Source organism: Penicillium taxi (genome assembly GCF_028828555.1).
Source record: "Penicillium taxi strain IBT 34144 chromosome Unknown utg000004l_segment0_segment0, whole genome shotgun sequence".
Taxonomy (NCBI): domain Eukaryota; kingdom Fungi; phylum Ascomycota; class Eurotiomycetes; order Eurotiales; family Aspergillaceae; genus Penicillium; species Penicillium taxi.
The window spans coordinates 368,439-387,081 of NW_026643206.1; the positions used below are offsets into that span (position 1 = coordinate 368,439).

An 18,643-nucleotide genomic window follows, 5' to 3' on the forward strand; every position below is an offset into this window, starting at 1 on the left:
TACATAATGACCTGATTAGGGTAAACTTACTAGTTAGAGGACATCCTAACTGTTTTGATTTGAGATTTACAACATAGATTATTACCATTCATCGTGAAGCTTAGGAGTTCATTCGATTCGTTCTAGACTGAGGCCAATTCTCAAGTATCAGATAAACCTATATTGTCTTAGATACTTCGTTCATTGGTCGTGACTAGCGTATAGGACCCTTGTAAGATTAAACAAAGTCTGCCTCATAGATCCATCGAGTCATCAAATCAAGAGCAACATCAGGGCGGAATTGTGGTAACTAGATTGATTACAAAGTTAGTGTCTGCTTCAGACATTTATTCAAATATCACTCACAAAGTGCCCAGCACCATTCACAGTGACAATAGCAAACCGAGATTCGATTTCCGCGGTCTCGCTAGTCCTAACCCGAACCTCTTTCATCGTTCCAACAACCTCGCTCTGACCAGTAGCAGCAACAACTGATTTCCACGGCTGTAAAAACTTGGAAGAGAACTCAGGCTGCCCCTTCCAGACAAGCGAGTTGGCCCAGCGAATGTTTCCTGCTGTATTGCAGGCGAGATCAAGGTTACCTTGGTAAGCTAGATAATGGACTTGATTCTCAAGTAGATAGGCAACCTGGTCCGATGCTGAGCTTTCTTCATCCGAGGAAGTTTCAAACGCCGCTGAGACTTCTGCCGAAAACCAGTTAAATTTGTTGGCTTGGCTTGGAACAGAAAGAGCACCCCAGACGACGGGCGAGTTCAGGTATTCTGTTAAGCGAATTGCTTCGATGTAGCAAGCACCTTCCACTTCACAAGGGGCCGTGACTTTAGAATGTTAGAATGCGCGTCCGAAGACATGGCATTGTTAACTTACTATCAAATCTATTCCGGCCACCAGAGACTCCTGCTTCGTCATCATACCAGCCAATGACGTCCTTGTAGCAAACCTTGTTGGCTGCATTGCACACTGCTGGATCAGGATTATTAACACAGATATCCATGACGGTCATGCATCGAGGCATGTTAGCAGCCATAATGTCACATCTGGTCTTATTGAACACTGGCTCTTCAACACCTGGGTTGGTGGTACACAAAGTTTCCCAGTATCCAAAGTTGGTGTCCTTTGGCGACATATATCCATTACCTACTAGGCATGATTTAAGTTTTATCTGGGGCTCATTAGGATAGAGCTTGTTTTGTCTCACTATCTGGGAGCCCAGGGCTGGGATATATTTTCCCTGGTAAATGTTAGTACTAGACTTCTAAAGTGAGCCATGGAAAAGAAAAAACTTGAGAAGCTTACAGCAAATGATTCGCCAGAAAGATGGAATGAGCTATTGAGGTGATGTGGAAACACCTCCGAGATAAAGAGCTGCAGGAACCTTTGCATATCTACAGCAGCCCCCGCCGAGTCGACCGGCAAATCATAGCCTTCGTCAAAATAGGAAAACCCAACACCGACAGGTTGGTCGACAAACAGCAAAGATGTGTTTCGGGACCAACCATACGGGTTATAGTTGGTGCCATTCGAGTGCTCATTGACGAGACAAGGGCCAACCTCTTCAAAGAGACCAATCATACTGGATCCTCCGGGACCACCATTCATCCATAGAGTTAGTGGATCATTACCGGGGTCGTTTTGGCTTTCAAAGTACCAAAAGAATAAATGAGTCGGTCCAATATCAAGCCAGCCCGTGTACTGTGCTGAGCCAGCCTCGCAGAGAGTTTCATTCTGCTGCTTAATACGAATGGAGTGATCGGACGATGGACTTTGGAATACGCGGAACTCGTCGGCACTTTTGGGCTGTAAAGGCTGCAGCACCTGCTGGGAGACAGCGTGACTGAGGCCTAGATAACCAGCTAGAGGAAGGAGTCGCATTGTAAGAAGAATTGTCTCAAACGAAGAGGGAAATAGACGATGCCCGCAGCAATGGGAGTACAGCAAATTAAATATGCCATCCCACCGAGCTAGACACCCTTGTTATTCTATCCTAGTGAGTTATACCTAGGAATGACTAACGGAACTTCTCATCGTAATCGTTGGTGGGTCTGACAACATTTGGCCGTATGCGTTGTCGTTCCGGCGGAGCTCCGGTTTGTCAGACTTGGAGACAACCTTAAGGCTGCTTGAACATTTCAAGAAAACTGATCGCGGGCAAATTTTATTAGGGCCCATAAGTTCAACCCATCTAGTGACGCCATGAAGACCCATTTGTGCTATATCCGCCACGGGAGAGCTCTGGAGTTGTCCCTAGGTATCAACCTTGATAGTATGTTCTGGCTCTATGAAATACGCTTTTTTGAGTTAAAAGAAATATGTATGTATTCAAGGGGTATATAAGGAATTATCTGCCCAGAAAATGGCCTGGACGACCAACAGCCCGCATATAGCACCACCCAAACCAAACACAGCATTACGCCAATATATAGAAGAAGATCAGCCCGAGATAAAAGTCCCTTTTGATAGGACATATGGGAAAGATGTGAGACAAAGCAGGAAGAAACAGAGATTAACAAGTCATATAGGGCATGTAAATGGATTCCAAACCAGGGACGATCCATGCTAATGAGACGGGGGCATGAAAAATGACTCATAGGTCCACAGGCTCATTCGAGATATTGGCAACGGCACTTTGAAGGGCGGCAGTCAAGTCGATGTGGAAGAAAGGACGGTTCATGCCCTGCACGATGGCAACTCTGCGTCGGCCGCGGTATGCATGGCTATCTTTCAGGTCACGGTGCAGCTTGTCTTCTTGAATAACATCTGCATTCTCGGAGTGAGACTCAATGGAAGCTTCGCGCTCGGTCGTCGTTTCAAGTTGCTTCTTGTAGCCAGCCTCGAGGTCGTTTGCGCGCTCGTTGTTGACCAATTCGGCGTGGGCTGCAGCTGAGGCTTCACCTTCGATCTCGGCCACACTGAAGATGGGCTTCCAACGGTGGAATCCGTGGTTCGAGTCTGGGGCTGGGTAGCCGAAGCCTGCGGCGGAGAGGGCACGTTTTGTCCAGCGGTTGTTGATATGGGCGAAGTGCCACTGCACTGCTCGGGGAGAGGCGTACATGTCTAGCTGGTTGCGTACATCGATCAAGTTTTGAATAGAGGTTGTATCCACGTTGTTGACGGATGAGAAGTCCAGGATGATGGCCTCCAGTAACGGGCGAGTGTCTTCGACCAATTCAGCCTTCTTGCGAGGGGCTGGGTCATTCCAAGGACGGTCACCAGGTCTAGCAAAGGCGTTGGGGTTTGTCCGGCGAGTGTTTTTGAAGATTGTTTGGACCAAGATGTCAGTGTAGTGGTTGGCGTTGGGGTAGTTGAATCCTTCAGAGAACCGATATATGAAAACACCTGGGACAGGCTGTTCTAGGGAAATATCCGGGTTGGAACCGTCGGCACGGCTGATAGGCAAGAAAATAGATCGCTCCTGGTGGTCTTCTGAGGAGGAGGCCTGGTTGGTTCCAAAGGAGCCATACTTTCCGTCGCCGTCCAACAGATGATCACCCACAACGGAGTGGACAGTCGCGCGGCCAAGAAACTGACCGCGGGCCTTGGCCATGCGGAACAGCAGAACAGCAATAGAGACACAGATTGTGCAGTAGATGCCGTCCTCGATGGAGGTGAAGACGGTGACGAACACACCAATGAAGAAAATAATCACATCCAGGGGAGAAACTCGCCAGAATTGGTACACAGTGTTGGGAGGAGTGATCAGATCACCCACAGCATGGATGATGACACCGGCCAGGGAGGCCTGCGGGATGTAGAAGAAAAGTGCGGGAAGAGCATAAATGGCGAGCAACACCAAGACAGCGGTGATGCAACCGGCAAGGGGTGTGCGGACACCAGCCTTAGACTTGATAGCAGTTCGGGAGAATGAACCCGTGGCAGGATATCCACCCAGGAAAGGACCCAGGAGGTTACTCACACCAATAGCCACAAACTCTTGCGAGGGGTCAATGGTGTAGTTATTCACACGACCAAATGACTTGGAAATGGCAATATGCTCGATCAGGAGGACGATGCAAGCAGCAGGGAGCTGGTCGGCGTATGCAGCAATGATCTTACGATCCATGATAGGCACGTGAGCATTCTTGAAGCCACGAGGGACGTTGCCCAGAACGCTGAACAGTGGGTTATCCTTGCGGTGGAGGTTGCACGCAGCACTGATCATAGTGTAGAATAGAATGACAAAGACAGTACGCAGTGTAGAGATGAAGAACCACAACTTAGCACGCTGGGGCTGTTTCTTCGCGGCAAAGGTGCACCCAAAGCGGATGAGGTACAACATAGCACATGCTGTGACACCCATGGCTGCATTGAGATTGGCACTGGGTAGATGTTTCAGAGTGTTGATTATGACCTTGTATGTGGCACCACGAGTAGAAAAACTAGCAGTCTCACCCAACAAGGTCTTTACCTGACCGGAGATGATACTGATAGCTGATCCCGTCATGAAGGCAGAAATGGCAGGGAGGGGGATGAAATCCACAATAAAACCCAGACGAAAGAGTCCGAGGAAGCACACAATACCACCAAGAATGATAGCCAGGGATGAAGCAATAACATGACCAGGAGTGTCAGGATACTTCTCCTGAACCTGTAGAACGATGGTTCCGGTGAGAGTGGACATGACAGCCACAGGGCCGATAGTGATATCCTTCGATGTAGCAAAGAACCAGTAGATCAAGACTCCCATGAAGGAAGAGTACAAACCAAACTGCACGGGCAGCTCGGCCAACTTGGCATAAGCCATACCTTGAGGGACCACCACTGCACCAACAGTGATACCGGCGACCAAGTCACCGTAGAGCCATTGCAAGTTGTAATGGCCAATCCAACTTAGGAAAGGGAAAAGGCTGATAAAGTATCTCCATAATTGTTGTCCAGAAGGTATGATCTCACGAATCCATTCAACACTAGTTGGTTCTGGTTCGAAATAAGAGTATGTGTCGGTGGTACCCTGAGAAAAGGCCGATTCGCCTCGGGTGACAGGGTCGTTAGCACCTAGAGGATCTCTGTAGGCAATCTTGATGCCCAGACCTTTGGCCAAGCCGTGGCCAACCTGGGTGAGTCGATCACCAGCCATGATTGTATCAGGCCGAAGTAAGATACCTAGGTATCGACACTAGGGAGGGAGTTTTTGGAAGAGTTGGATGGAGGAACCTCAGATTGAGAATAGGAATCCAAAGTACATAAATATAAATTTCGAGAAATAATCACGCGCTCTGCATCCTGATAGTCACCATTAAAAAAAAAGAAAAAGAAAAGAATAAAAAAAAGAATTAAGATGAGAAGGTGGAGTAGGACGTGATCCGGGATGATATGGCGTAATATCTAAGCTCCCTTGTAAACTTTTTTTCGACGCCACAAAGCTGGATTATGTCTAGGGCTGAGAATGAAAGAAGGAAAGAGATATATTTTGAGGAGGAGGATTACAGGAGTTAAAAGAAAGACATGGATGTCCCGTTTCTTGATCCAGAGAAGCCAGGTGGAACCTGAGAGCTAGATGACGGAAAGGCAGTCGTAAGCACTTTGAGATGAGATTGACTATGGCAATTATAACGCTACTTTGAACTAAGTATGAAGCTGATGCGATTTATCTTGATATACCACGTTTAATTGATTATAATTTCCTAACACTTTTATCCCACTTTTCTCGTTCATGATATTATTCTACGTTGAAGTAATACGCTGTAGTTACATATGAAGAAGTATTATATAATCGCCAAGTCTCAATGATGGGGTCAAACCAATCAATCACAATCAACTTCGATGGTGCAATTTACCCACTTCTCGTCGTTATTTGCTTAAAACGAACCTGTCTTCTCTTTCCTGCTTTGCCAAATTCTCTTGTTTTCGCTTGTTTTCGCTTGTTTTCGCTTGTTTTCGCTTGTTTTCGCTTAGTTCGTTTTCAGTTCCTTGGGACTTGACTTCAAAGTATACCCCAGGGTTGATCCCTGACTTTATCCAGATCCATTATCCTGATCTAGGGCTACTCCGTACGTCCATGGTATCTAATCTAACTTCACACTAATATACTCCTTCCGTCTTGTAGTGGACTTTAGAACCATACTATATACAGTCCTTACCTAACTAGGTAAACCCTCCGTCCAACAACTACGCAGTATAACCCCTGCAGAGACCCCTCAGTGGAATTTAAATTCATGCACGCTCTGCTCGGGTCCTTAAGGCAACGGGCAACTCTGTAAGACGTACCAAAGTACTCGGCCCCGAACTATTTTTGGGTCTAGAATCGACGTCGCAGGATGTAACTCGAGTTTCAAAGTGATGAGCTGACACATAGATTATGTCAACTCGTAGGCCTCTAGTGTAGGCCTAGTGTCCGTGGCGAAATAATGGAAATTTTAGTCTCGGGTATGGAGTTCGGTCAAGATCTAAATCACCTGGGCACGACATCCACGCCTAACGCGGGCCCACAACTTTAAAATTGCCATGCTCGGTTCAAATGTTTGACACAGACCCTTTGCCACACCACATTCTTCCTACACGAGGTACTGATTCTATCATAGCTGTAAGGTCTAGAGTTCTCCATTTCTGCATCCGTATACTTCTCGTATGGAATCTGGAGTATACGAATGTTAAATCCTGCATCAACCATGCTCGCCTTCGGCTTAATTTGATGTTATTCGTCTCTCATCGATGCGCAATCTCGCCACGGATCAGTTGTAAGGGGAATATAGATCCGATGCCCTGTTTTCGGTACAACATGCCTGCACTGATAAAGTACATAGTATTAGGGCGCAATCGGCTGTTCATAGTCGCGGACCCTTGCTTATATTTCTCCGATTTCTTAACTCATGGTCAAGTGTGTCAGGTCACTTATAATCATCGGAGCTCCAGGTTTGAAAGTCCTCAGCTGTGAATCAATCCACTGAATTGGGAATTCTATATTTTCAATATCAATCGCTTCGTCTGCCAAGATGGAAGTAACTCGAGATTCCAGAAGAAGCTTAGAGCAAGAGGCCAATCGTATTCTAGATGAAATAAGACAACCCACGTCACGTGATGTGTCATATTATCAATAATCTTGGCATTTGTTGATTCGCCCATCTGCATACCAGAATGATAACTTGATATATCAGTCTTCACTTATTCAATTTTTGCGTACAGAAAAATAACTAGCAACCATGACGCCGTGGGGTTTTCCACGCATTCAACATACTAACATTTATCCTTGATACTGACTACATGTACACAGCACGTGGAAGGGGTTTACTCATTGCTACAAGCCTGGGGCATTTTCGATCTACACAGCGCAGGAAAACATTCAGTCAATGAAGGATATGAATGCTCTCAGCATTCCATTCAAAACCACGCAATGTCTATTCAGAGTCCTCATGAGCGCATGCAATAAAAAAAAGAAAACGACATAAGAAGCCATCATGGTCAGCTAAAGCCTCGAGGTCAATAGTGCATAGGGATGACAGAAGGAAAGCAATGATCATGTTTCAAGTTCCACTTTAGCACTGTGATACCTCGTGCCCTAATCAAAGTGACTAGCCCGTGTCGCCGTGGAAGTTGTTAGCAGGCTCGAGAACATGAAGGTTTACAGATGGAAATGAAGAGGAAATCCCCGAGGGGGCGTGATTGAGAGAGACAGGGAGACTCATGGTATAGTTGACTCCAAGTCTTCAGAGCGAACGCCAACGTTAAAGTCAAGTGATTTCCGCATGACTTGATTAAGAAAAGAAAAACCGGCCCGACATCGGTTATCAAAATAACCAGGCCTCCCCCATTCTCATTGGTATCATAAGCAAGGTTTCATCAAAGGCCCAGTGCTTCACCTTCTGATCGTTGATCGATAGGTCACTCATTTACTGCGAGGCACACTGCACACGCTCAGCACCGGCAGGCACATCATCGTCATCCTCATCAACGGCACCGCCGTGAGCGCGGGCTTGGGAGTTTTCGTTAGTGTCGATAGTCTCCAGTTCGAAGTCATCAACCATGGCATCAGCCGGGGGCTGGTTCTGCTGCAAGCGAGGAGGGAGGACCTTCTCGAGGAGCTCGAGGTTCTTCAGCTCCTCTCCCTTAGGGAACTTGACATCGAACTTGATGTAAAGGTTGCCGTGATCGTGGTGGCGGAATGAGGGCATACCCTGGCCGGTAATAGTCTTAATAGAACCTAGCGGGAAAACAGCTATTAGCAAAAGAAAAATAAAACTGAAAGGGGTAACTTCGAAACATACCAGGAGTAATAACCTCGCCGGGGGCGATGTTGACAGTCAACCACCGCTCGTCAAGGTGCTCAATGTGGATGGCACCGCCGGCGAGTGCGGTCAGAAGGTCGATCTCGGCCTGGTAGAAAAGATCATCGTTCTTACGCTGGAAGCGGTCATGGGGCTTCTGTTCGATCTCAAAAACAACGTCACCGGGGAGGGCACCAGGCATCTGGTCACCCTCACCACGGAACTCGATCTTGTGGCCATCGCGCACACCTTTGTCGACGTGGACGTGCAACACCTTGCGCTCAACAACAGTCTTCTTACCGCTGCACTTCTTGCAACGGTCCTTGTCCTTGATATTCTCACCCTCACCATTGCAGTCAGGGCAGACAGTCTGGAAGCGCTGGATCATGGGACCCATCTGGCGCATCATGGTCTTCATACCGGTACCATGGCAGCCGGTACACTCCTTAACAGCACCCTCCTTACCACCGCGGCCATCACAGCCGGAACAGATAACGGACTTTTGGAGCGCCAATTTTGAGACCTTGCCACGGTAAATGTCCTCCAAATTGACCTTGTGCACGTGGTGAATAGTGCGAGCCTTCTTGGGGCCCTGATCACGCATGCCGCCACCGAACATTCCACCGAAACCACCACCGCCGCCGCCGAAGAACTGTGAGAAAAGGTCCTCGGCATTCATACCAGCACCACCACCGCCGCCGCCGCCCTCCAAACCCTCTTCACCATATTGGTCGTAAATTGCACGTTTTTGGGAGTCGGACAAAGTCTCATAAGCGTGGGAGATTTCCTTGAATCTTTCTTCAGCCTCGGGGTTGTTCTTGTTCTTATCTGTAGTCCAGTCGTGTTAATGATACATCCGAAAGTAAGCCAAGTCTTCTGGAAATATGTACCTGGGTGGTGCTTCAAAGCGCCCTTCTTGTATGCAGACTTTAACTGCTGCTCAGTCGCGTCTGGGGAAACCTATATTCAAAAAAGGACAATGTCAGCCAGAGGTTTTTTTTTTTCTGTCTCTTTGATTCATCTGATGACTCACCCCCAAGAAATCATAGTACTTGGTTTCTTTGACCATAATGTCGTTTAGAATGAGGAAGGCGACAGGAGAGTATGGTAAGGAGCAAAGTTTTTGGCGTATCTGTGAAGTGGGTGATGAGAGGGGATAAGAAAAAAGAGCTGAGTAATACAGGCTCCGTACCTAGGTAAATACGGCCGCTTTTGCCTTTAGGGAAAGAAAGACTTACTGTATAATAGAAAATGAATCAGGTAGCTAGGCCTGAGCGTGTTTCGATGATTTTCGATAAGTTTCGATCTGATTCTTTGGTGTTCTACAAACTTTCAAATCACGTGAAAGTAGAAGGCGCATTCAGGCACCCAAGGCCATAATATTGCCACCGCCACGTAATCAATCCAACCTTTTCATCAGACTCTTACTCTATAGGTGAAATTGGGATTATTCCAGTAAAATGAATTTGATTGATAGGTAGTCATTCAAATCTTGTCAAATGAATAAATCGAAGGAATATTTACAAAGTATTCTGTACACAGTATGTACTGGATGGAATCCTCAACTATGTGGTCATGTGATGGGCCAATCCGTACCACTATGGGTTTAGACAGAGATGTCCTCGTTCCTTCATAAGCATTTAATCAGCATCACTTTAAATTTGCCAATATCCCACTTAATTGCAAATTAAATGTATGAAAAATCATTAACTTACCAGAGCTCCGGCTTCTCCTTAATGAACTTAGCCATCAAATCCTTGCACTCTCGTGAATCTAACACAGTGAGGTCTACGCCGCGGTTGCGCAATTGCTCCTCTCCGCCAACGAAGGTCTTATTCTCGCCAATCACGACTCGTTTCACGTTAAAGAGCAAGCATGCACCAGTACACATATCGCAGGGCGACAGAGTAGTGTACATGGTAGCACCCTCCAAGGCCGAGGCTGGGAGACGCCCGGCGTTTTCGAGAGCAGACATTTCGGCCTACCAAATACGATTTGCATCAGTCTAGTATTCAATTCAGCAATAAGAAAATTTACTCACATGAAGTATAGCACTACCCTTCTGGAAACGCATGTTATGACCACGGCCAAGAATAGTACCGTCTTTAGCCACAAGAGCAGCTCCAATTGGCACGCCGCCTTCGGCATAGCCCTTCCTGGCTTCCTCTACAGCAGCAATGAAACCAACGTCTTGCTCCATCGTGAATATTGAAGGGACTGGAAGTAGGAAGAAAGTACGGACGTGTAGAACCTCGTCTTCGGCGATTTCTGCTATGACACACCGCTGTGGATCAAGATGTGGCTTTATATGGCGCAGGTGTGGCGCAGGTATACCTTGTATAAACCCCTGCGGGATTATACTACTTGCTTCAATCCTTGGAAACCTAGCTAGTGATCCTCTATTATGCTCTGATGTCCCGAGATCTTGGATTAGTTACTCAGCTACCATCAAATGTCAAATGCTACTGGTGAAACTAGTGCATGCAGCCCATACTATTTGTAACAAGCTTGACATAGTGTGTACTCCATTACTTTCAAGGTTGGACAATTATTTCAATTAAAGTTGTTCTGATTGAGCCCGACTCTAAAATCCTGTAAGAAAAATATCTGAGAATGTATTCAAAAAGTCCATCAGGTGTGACCTTTCCAAGGTTACTTGGAAGTCTTCTGCTACCTAGTCCCGCCATAAGCAAGGTAAAGCAAGCCTGAGAAACTGTAGTTAGATGATATTACCTGAAGCATTTATTCTTTAAAAAGGAATCGTGGTCGCAAACCCAGATCTTCTGGGATAGGTATCTTGCAGTCCACATCTGCACTCAAATTTGGGATATATTTATCACCCAGTTAGTAATTAGTTAGTTAGTTACGACCTTCTGCTGAGCCATAAGATTCAATCAGCATAAAAGTAGAGTTCAAATATAATTGGCCCTCAAAAGTCCTCCGAGTATGTTGACTTCAATGTTAAAGGACAGGGTAAGTTACATGCTGGAATATAACCTTGGAACTTTATAGAGCTACTATTTACAGGTGAGAGCCGTATATTTAGCCGGCTTACTAGGCTTACTTGACTGGTACCCGAGGGTTAATTTTATAAGATTATGAACACTTTGAATCATATCTAGACATAGCTTCTGACTAACTGTATTCATCCGCCAAGGACGTTCAGGACCTGGACGCGTCACTGACCCAAGTTTAGCCACAGTGGATACAGCATAGCCCTAAACTGCTCCGTAGCCGGTACCGGGTACTACGGCTAGCTATGCCTTCTGTGTACCCTGTACGTACACACTTTGACTCAATTTAGAGGGCTTGATTTGATTTGATATCAGATTAAGATGTGACGCACCTTGGAACCAATCAGATATATATACCTAGGTAGTTTCAATCAAGTAATCCTTTGACAATGGCGCAATGCTAGTTGTATGATAGCCTAGCGGAGCCGCTACTTATTTGACGCCACACCGAGGAACAGATATCATAGGGCTATGACGATCATGCATCAATTGTCAACGGGCCACGACTCCACTCCAAGTTTCGAGATGTAATTCTTGCTCCACATCCCAATATAAAGACCCCAGCCGCCTCGCAGCTGAAAGTTCCTTAGCTATAAATCTCAATCTCAATCTCAATCTCAACCACAATCACAATCCAAATTCCAACTTCCAACTTGGCCGTTTCAGTCTTCGGTCTATTCCTACATATCACATATAACAATGGGTCTTTTCCATCATCATCACGGCCCCCCTCCCGGTCCCGGAGGCCCAGGGGGTCCTAATGGCCCCGGAGGCTTTGGAGGCCCCGGAGGTCCAGGAGGTCCAGGAGGCCCACCTCATCACGGCGGCCCAGGGGGTCCAGGTGGTCCTCCCGGTGGTTTTGGTGGCCTGGGAGGTCCAGGAGGCCCACCTCATCACGGTGGTCCAGGGGGGCCAGGGGGACCTGGTGGTCCTCCCGGCGGCTTTGGTGGACCAAGAGGTCCTGATGGCCCCGGTGGCTTCGGTGGTCCGGGAGGTCCAGGAGGCCCACCTCATCACGGCGGCCCAGGGGGTCCAGGAGGCCCTCCCGGAGGCTATGGTGGTCCTCCTGGTGGCTTTGGTGGCCCGGGAGGTCCAGGAGGCCCACCTCATCACGGTGACTTTGGGGGTCCAGGTGGTCCAGGTGGTCCGCCTCATCATGGCGGCCCAGGGGGTCCAGGAGGCTTTGGGGGTCCAGGCGGCCCACCTCATCATGGTGGAGGCCCTCGCTTCTGAAGATAGTACAGCAGCCCACAGCGGCCTATAGCAGCAAGCATACATACATGATAAGCATAGCGACAAGCAAACCGACAACATGACTTCAATATCAGCGCCAGAACAAAAACATCAATATCAGCAACACCTTGAACTTCAACATTCGCCAGACATCGACACCTTCAGACCTTACTATTGGCCAAGGGCTGGAGCTGCAGGGAGAAATCATGATATCCAAGGAGTTTGGGATGGTTGGGATTACACACCAGAAATAGAAGGTTCCAAGCCCTTGAGCTTTTAATATAATGCATTAAAGAATATGGCCGGCCATGTTAAATTGTTTCAAGACCATAGGCTCGTTTTACTGGTTGATAAAGTAAATCAAAGCACACTTTCCCCCTGGATTGGAACAGTTCAATAGAGTAGCATACTAGTCTTAGAAGCCTACATCTGTTAACGAGGCTTTCCCACCCGAACATTCAGCGATGTGGTTGTCAATGGTCCGAATTTTGGCAATGATACATTGTCAATATCCTTAGGGCGTTTCCCACCAGGAGGAATGTTTTCTTTTCCTGGCCCTTTTCCGGGGATGTCAACATGGACTGTGGGTAGCGGCGTGACAGGAGTGCTGGGCTGCAATGGTGCTTTACCGAATTTGTAAAAAGGCTTTTTGGGGTCCTTGGGGTTTGTGTTGTACCATTCGGGCTTTGAATTGATTTTAACATATGCTTTCATGAGTTTTGGTGTTGGACTTGGTGAGATTTCAGTAGGGTTAAAATGTGCGACTTTTCGGCCAGAAGGCAGCGGAACAAGTTCGTTGGGTCGTCGCCGCTTTTCAGCAAGGCTAGCCAAAAACTCTTGGTAGGCGTTGAACCAGGAAGAAATAGGTTCACTTTCGGCTAAAGTTGGGATCTGTACTTCAGCAGTGAGATCGATCTGCCCAGTTGACTCGGGAAAGCCAGCAATGAAGCTGTCGATAATCTCGGATTTGATCCAAATAGATGGGCATGGGGTATCAGGGGGTTCTGGTTTATTGAAATTTGCAGACATAATGTTCATTGAAGCGTTTGAACGGTAGCGGATGAGGTTGTTAGAAATGGAGGATGGATGGGTTAAAAGGCTGTGGGAAAATCTCTGCAGTGTGATTTAAAAAGTCACTGATGTTTGGCTGATACAAATCACGTCGCTTGAATCCTTGAAATTAGTTAATGATGCCGCGGTCGTAATTCAATGCACAGGCGTTTTAATGATAATAGCTGATAACACCAGGGCTATTGACATATGCCGTTGTCAAGAGCAACATATGATTATCTAATCAGAGAGTGGGACGAAGTCACATGATCTTCTATTTTTATACTTGGTAATCTCGCTTCTTCAACTATGCTTGTTTCTGTAAGGAAGATATAGAGGTATCTTAAATGGAAGGATGTGTAACTTGTAAAATTCTTGCAACTTTTGCCTGGAATTTGTGTCAAGGGAAGAAATCGAAGAGGGATATTTGAATATTGAGGTCGTTGGCTGCGAAAAATGGTAACCTCGTCAATATTTGACATAATATAGCACTTTAGTAGCGGCTAGGAGCCTAGGAGCCTAGGAGCCTATATTACAGCGTATTTAGCCTTGAAACTTGAGAATTAAGAATACTGGAATACGAAATTGAAGTTGTAAATAGGTAGAGCAAAGTCCATGTGCTACATCACGGCCTAGTCCCGTGCCGACTCGGAGTGATCCCTAAAAGGAGGCAAGTGATCCACTCATCCGCAAATTAGACACTCGTGACTCTCCTTTCCCCAGAGCAACTTACCTACACTTTTACCTTTGTTTCAAGCTGTCTTTAATTAAAGCTTGAACACCTATTGACGAACTGGCTTTATCTGCGACATGCCCCTAGGCGCGCGCCTTGCCTCCTAACCCATTTCCACAATTCTATCGCAGTCTTGTAACCCGCCCTCCGCTCCTCGCATCACTGCGGAATGATTGTCGGACATGGAATCAGTCGTGTATGAGAATTCGCCTTTGGCCGACTATCTCGAGGGTTCGTAACCCGTCCTTTCACTGCCCAAACTACCTACTTACCGATCTGCTTCTAGGAGAAGGCAGCAACGAGGAAAGCTGGCCCGTGGAGGAGATACACAACACAGATGAAGATGATATTCTGTCCTCAAATTTCGCCCCCCGGGGAGTTTCTCGCTTCCAGGAACGCGTCCGGAACAAGCTACCAAAGCCTCTTGAGTTAAACACTTCGCGACATGGTGCGGTAGTCGAAAAAATCTACAATGCTTGCTCGGTATGGCTCCTCGCGCTATGATTTGAATCCCTTTCTAAACTTGCTATTCATCAGTCTGCTATGAACGCACGGATCGGACGCGGCGACAATGAACGATTTTTAGAGCAATTTGGCTACGTCATCGTCGCCTCTCAACTACTGAACGAGCACAGCGCACCATCCTATACATCAGCCGCCGACGTCGTGACAGCTTCGCAAACAGCAGACCTCCCATCCCTATCTACAACTTTTGGACTCTACGGTGCTATAGTCACATTCACTACGTCGTTCTCAATTGCTTGGTTATTACACTGGAGCAGGTCAAAGACAGGGTCTGGGCTCAACTTGAAAAAAGTCGGAGTTATTCTGGTGCTCGTCCCCATACTTGGCATATTTTTCTATGCTTTCGCAAAGAGACAATGGTTGAAATACTTACGACACCAGGCAGTAGATGCAGCCTGCACTTTTATTGGGAATGCCCAGAGATTTGATTCTGCTGCATCGGCTTCTGTGGTATTTATACAGGAGGTGGAACTTGTGTCCAGAGGATATCGGATGTGAGATTACTCACTTGCGTCAGATTCAAAGTTATATACTGACAAAATCATATAGAAGTACCCCTCTACCTCCTATCAGTCGACTTGAGGATCAGGTACAAACTCGGCGTTGTCTGAGGCTCCGCCGCGCGGTATCCGATTCTTTTTGGTCAATGCTGGAACGCTACATTCAGTCTCAAAACACCCTTCGCCCGCTCACTAACACTGCAAATTTGGAAAAATACTACGATATTTACGACATTGCTCTCGAAGACCTTGAAGCGATCGAAGTAGCATTATCGCGGCGGAGCATGGAAGATCAGTACTCTCTGCGTTCTTTACGGGATCTCTTCGGGAAATTGTACAGCGTGCGGAAGAGCGTTTTATGCTGCTTACTTGCACTCCGCGCCGATGGAAGTGGCTCAGATGTTACGCGATGGAGCGCCGCGGTCGAAGAAATGCGCCAGCTTGCTGAAGTGACTGGAACCAGCATGAATAGAATGGCAAACATCCTGAATGAGGAAGATCGTAAGTGCTCCCCGGCTTTGTCTCATGCCAATAACCATATCTGATTTCCGTAGGGAATATCATCCCTCCGTCACCACTCCCTTCAGCCTCCCCAAGTAAGGACCACCTTCGCGCGCAATTTCGGAGGCTCAACTCTTTGTCCCAAGGAGTGCGTGCCTTGCATGCCAAAATGCATCTTATCAGCGAGGAGACAAATTCCCACCTTGAACGCGCAGACTCCAGCGACTTTGAAGGATCTCTTCCTACACAATATGAACTTATTGGCAACGATATCAAAGCCCTTCTCCAAGAATGGGAAGAAGGTAAGACTGCTATTCTGAACAGACAGGACCGCCTCAGTACTATCAATTCGCGACCATCGAGTGCGATACAGCCACTGTCACCCACTTCTAGCCTAGGGGGTATCACGGCAGTCGAAGGCAGTCCTACCGATGCCCTTAAAGCCCTGAATGGCGACCTTCGTCCCGACCTGATTCACAGTTTCGACGACGAAGAAGTATTTGAAGCTGTTGTGCTTCCAGCCTCCAGAAATAAGAGAGCGTCTTTAACCCGAGACGAACGACTAGCACGTGTACGAGAAGATCGTATTCGGCAAGCCGCTACTCGGGAAAAAGCGGATGCTAACACGAACATGCTCAAAGAACTTGAGATGGTCATCAAACAACGCCCTCGAAACCCTCATTCAAAACGAGTCACAAGCATCTAATTGGATGTTTGCTTGGCAGTTTTGACGCTGAAGATACCCTTCGTCCTCTCTTTTCGCCTTTTCGCTCAGAGCATAGCTATAGCCAGCTTCGGAAAACCATTCACGATACCCGTCATTTGCATATAGAAGGACCCGGCGTTTTGCTTATTGTTATCTTTGGCCTCTTATCTATATTTTTCCTTCTTGTTCATTCCCTTCTTGTTCATTCCCTGTATTGACTCTCTCTCCTTACAGCCTTCATCTGGCGCATCCACACGTCCATCTTCTGTGATTCCTTTGCTTGTTAATATTTGTGGTTCATTGAACCTTGCTATTTCATTCTAGATTATAAATCTATACAAGAAGAATTCACAAATTAAGCCTAAAATCAGATCTACGCGTGAAAGTGACACCTTGTAGGTAAGGCACTGAACTAACCAGAAAAGGATAGATGGAATCGCCTTCACGCGTCGACCCACTAATCCTCGGAACGCGTAAATTCACCTCAGACCCGCCTCTTTTGATTTTCATACTCTACATATTCCCCCTCATCTCTACCTCCCATTAAGCCAACTTTCAAGTCACTCATCTCCTCTCCAATTCTATTCATTTCCCTTATATCACATTCCTCTCTTTTAAGAAAAACCCCCACCCACAATCACCAGTAAGTTCACTGACCCCCGCCTCCGTGTGTGTGCGAATGTCAATTAACGCAATACAATAGTGCTTGAGGCACGTTTGGAACAGGCTAGTCTCCTGAAGAAGGTAAGAAAATCAGACGGATAATATTACACTTTTAAATGAGGCTCTAACTCGCGATTTCCTCAGGTTGTCGACGCTGTCAAGGACCTTGTCCAAGATTGCAACTTCGACTGCAATGACTCCGGTATCGCCCTCCAGGCCATGGATAACTCCCACGTTGCTCTGGTTTCCATGCTCCTCCGTGCAGAGGGCTTCTCCCCATACCGCTGTGACCGCAACCTTGCTCTCGGCATCAACTTGAACTCTCTGACCAAGGTTCTCCGCGCCGCACAGAACGAAGATATTCTGACTCTGAAGGCGGATGACTCTCCCGACGCTGTGAACCTGGTCTTCGAGAGCCCAGATACCGACCGCCTCAGTGAATATGATATCAAGCTCATGGATATCGACCAGGAGCACCTGGCCATTCCCGAGACTGAGTACCACGCTACTATCGAGATGCCCTCTATGGAATTCCAGCGTATCTGCCGAGACCTCAATGCTCTTTCTGAATCCGGTAAGTCAATTAACCTCTTAATTTGGCTATCAGAGAAAAGTGCTAATCAATCTCCTTCAGTTGTTATTGAGGCCAGCAAGGAGGGTGTCAAGTTCTCCTGCTCCGGTGACATTGGTAACGGCTCCGTTACCGTCCGCCAGCATACCAACGTCGACAAGCCTGATCAGAACGTCACCATTGCTCTGTCTGAACCCGTCGTTCTGACATTCTCTCTCAAATACCTCGTCAACTTCTGCAAGGCCTCCAACCTTTCCAGCAAGGTAACACTGCACCTGTCTGATGAGGTGCCTCTCCTTGTTGAGTACGGTCTGGGAAGCGGCCACTTGCGGTTCTACCTGGCCCCTAAGATCGGTGACGAGGAGTAAATGACATGACCTTGTGAAGGAAATGCAAAACGATGCCCCTATGATTCCTAGGCAGTGGGGGAAGCCTAATGCCTTATTGAGGCGATGAAATTCTTTTTTTAAAAAACTGTTCAGCAATATGTTCCCATAATAGAAGGGGATATAAGTGTTTTATCTCATTATTTTTGTTCTTATTCAAATTCATCCCGAGCGGTCTGCTTGTCTAGACACTCGGGTGTTCATTTTCTTCTGAAAGTAGCATCTCGTATGGTTCTCGTTCGCCACAGGTTTAGAAAGAGCAAAAAAGTCATTATATATAGAATTTGGAGTGCAGATGACCTTCTCTAGAATCGCGTTTAAATCTTGGAAGTTTAAGGGAGACATGGATGCTTTGGTGAATCAGCCTTAGCTCTGATACTTATGAATGTGCCAAGTGCAAAGTATCATATCTGTTAGGGGATAAAAAGCCTTGACTCTATTTATGAGTACAAGCTCATAACGGGACATGGTTGATTGATCTACAAATACCGGCCCGGGGTAGATAGAGTTGACCGAGAGGCACATATGCAATCTAGTAAGTCTACTAGCTCATTTCAAAAAGC

The 18,643-nt window shown here is 47.0% G+C and overlaps 8 protein-coding genes across 8 annotated transcripts; 3 read left to right on the plus strand and 5 right to left on the minus strand.

Annotated features, from left to right (window-relative positions):
- Positions 1 to 217: 217 nt before the first annotated feature.
- Positions 218 to 1,872, minus strand: cp8 (putative carboxypeptidase Y; the record flags this gene model as incomplete). The annotated part of the gene is made up of 4 exons (XM_057207694.1): positions 218 to 289; positions 346 to 818; positions 868 to 1,231; positions 1,297 to 1,872. 4 exons carry the CDS (start codon positions 1,870 to 1,872, stop codon positions 218 to 220), a joined length of 1,485 nt encoding a protein of 494 aa, XP_057061468.1.
- Positions 1,873 to 2,584: 712 nt separating this feature from the next.
- Positions 2,585 to 5,074, minus strand: N7495_005044 (SLC26/SulP family anion transporter; the record flags this gene model as incomplete). The annotated part of the gene is made up of 1 exon (XM_057207695.1): positions 2,585 to 5,074. One exon carries the CDS (start codon positions 5,072 to 5,074, stop codon positions 2,585 to 2,587), a length of 2,490 nt encoding a protein of 829 aa, XP_057061469.1.
- A 2,749-nt stretch (positions 5,075 to 7,823) lies between these two features.
- N7495_005045 (type I HSP40 co-chaperone YDJ1) lies at positions 7,824 to 9,267 on the minus strand (the record flags this gene model as incomplete). The annotated part of the gene is made up of 4 exons (XM_057207696.1): positions 7,824 to 8,134; positions 8,199 to 9,026; positions 9,089 to 9,158; positions 9,232 to 9,267. The coding sequence occupies 4 exons, from the start codon at positions 9,265 to 9,267 to the stop codon at positions 7,824 to 7,826; spliced, it is 1,245 nt and encodes a 414-aa protein (XP_057061470.1).
- A 537-nt stretch (positions 9,268 to 9,804) lies between these two features.
- Positions 9,805 to 10,398, minus strand: N7495_005046 (cytosine deaminase; the record flags this gene model as incomplete). The annotated part of the gene is made up of 3 exons (XM_057207697.1): positions 9,805 to 9,826; positions 9,914 to 10,179; positions 10,240 to 10,398. The coding sequence occupies 3 exons, from the start codon at positions 10,396 to 10,398 to the stop codon at positions 9,805 to 9,807; spliced, it is 447 nt and encodes a 148-aa protein (XP_057061471.1).
- A 1,574-nt stretch (positions 10,399 to 11,972) lies between these two features.
- N7495_005047 (uncharacterized protein) lies at positions 11,973 to 12,476 on the plus strand (the record flags this gene model as incomplete). The annotated part of the gene is made up of 1 exon (XM_057207698.1): positions 11,973 to 12,476. One exon carries the CDS (start codon positions 11,973 to 11,975, stop codon positions 12,474 to 12,476), a length of 504 nt encoding a protein of 167 aa, XP_057061472.1.
- Positions 12,477 to 12,877: 401 nt separating this feature from the next.
- sha1 (putative calmodulin-binding protein Sha1) lies at positions 12,878 to 13,483 on the minus strand (the record flags this gene model as incomplete). The annotated part of the gene is made up of 1 exon (XM_057207699.1): positions 12,878 to 13,483. The coding sequence occupies one exon, from the start codon at positions 13,481 to 13,483 to the stop codon at positions 12,878 to 12,880; it is 606 nt and encodes a 201-aa protein (XP_057061473.1).
- A 927-nt stretch (positions 13,484 to 14,410) lies between these two features.
- Positions 14,411 to 16,460, plus strand: N7495_005049 (vezatin family protein; the record flags this gene model as incomplete). Its single annotated transcript, XM_057207700.1, has 5 exons — positions 14,411 to 14,459; positions 14,515 to 14,711; positions 14,766 to 15,247; positions 15,303 to 15,754; positions 15,808 to 16,460. The coding sequence occupies 5 exons, from the start codon at positions 14,411 to 14,413 to the stop codon at positions 16,458 to 16,460; spliced, it is 1,833 nt and encodes a 610-aa protein (XP_057061474.1).
- Positions 16,461 to 16,890: 430 nt separating this feature from the next.
- On the plus strand, positions 16,891 to 18,062 carry N7495_005050 (proliferating cell nuclear antigen; the record flags this gene model as incomplete). The annotated part of the gene is made up of 4 exons (XM_057207701.1): positions 16,891 to 16,933; positions 17,164 to 17,204; positions 17,268 to 17,697; positions 17,758 to 18,062. 4 exons carry the CDS (start codon positions 16,891 to 16,893, stop codon positions 18,060 to 18,062), a joined length of 819 nt encoding a protein of 272 aa, XP_057061475.1.
- Between the last annotated feature and the right edge of the window lie 581 nt (positions 18,063 to 18,643).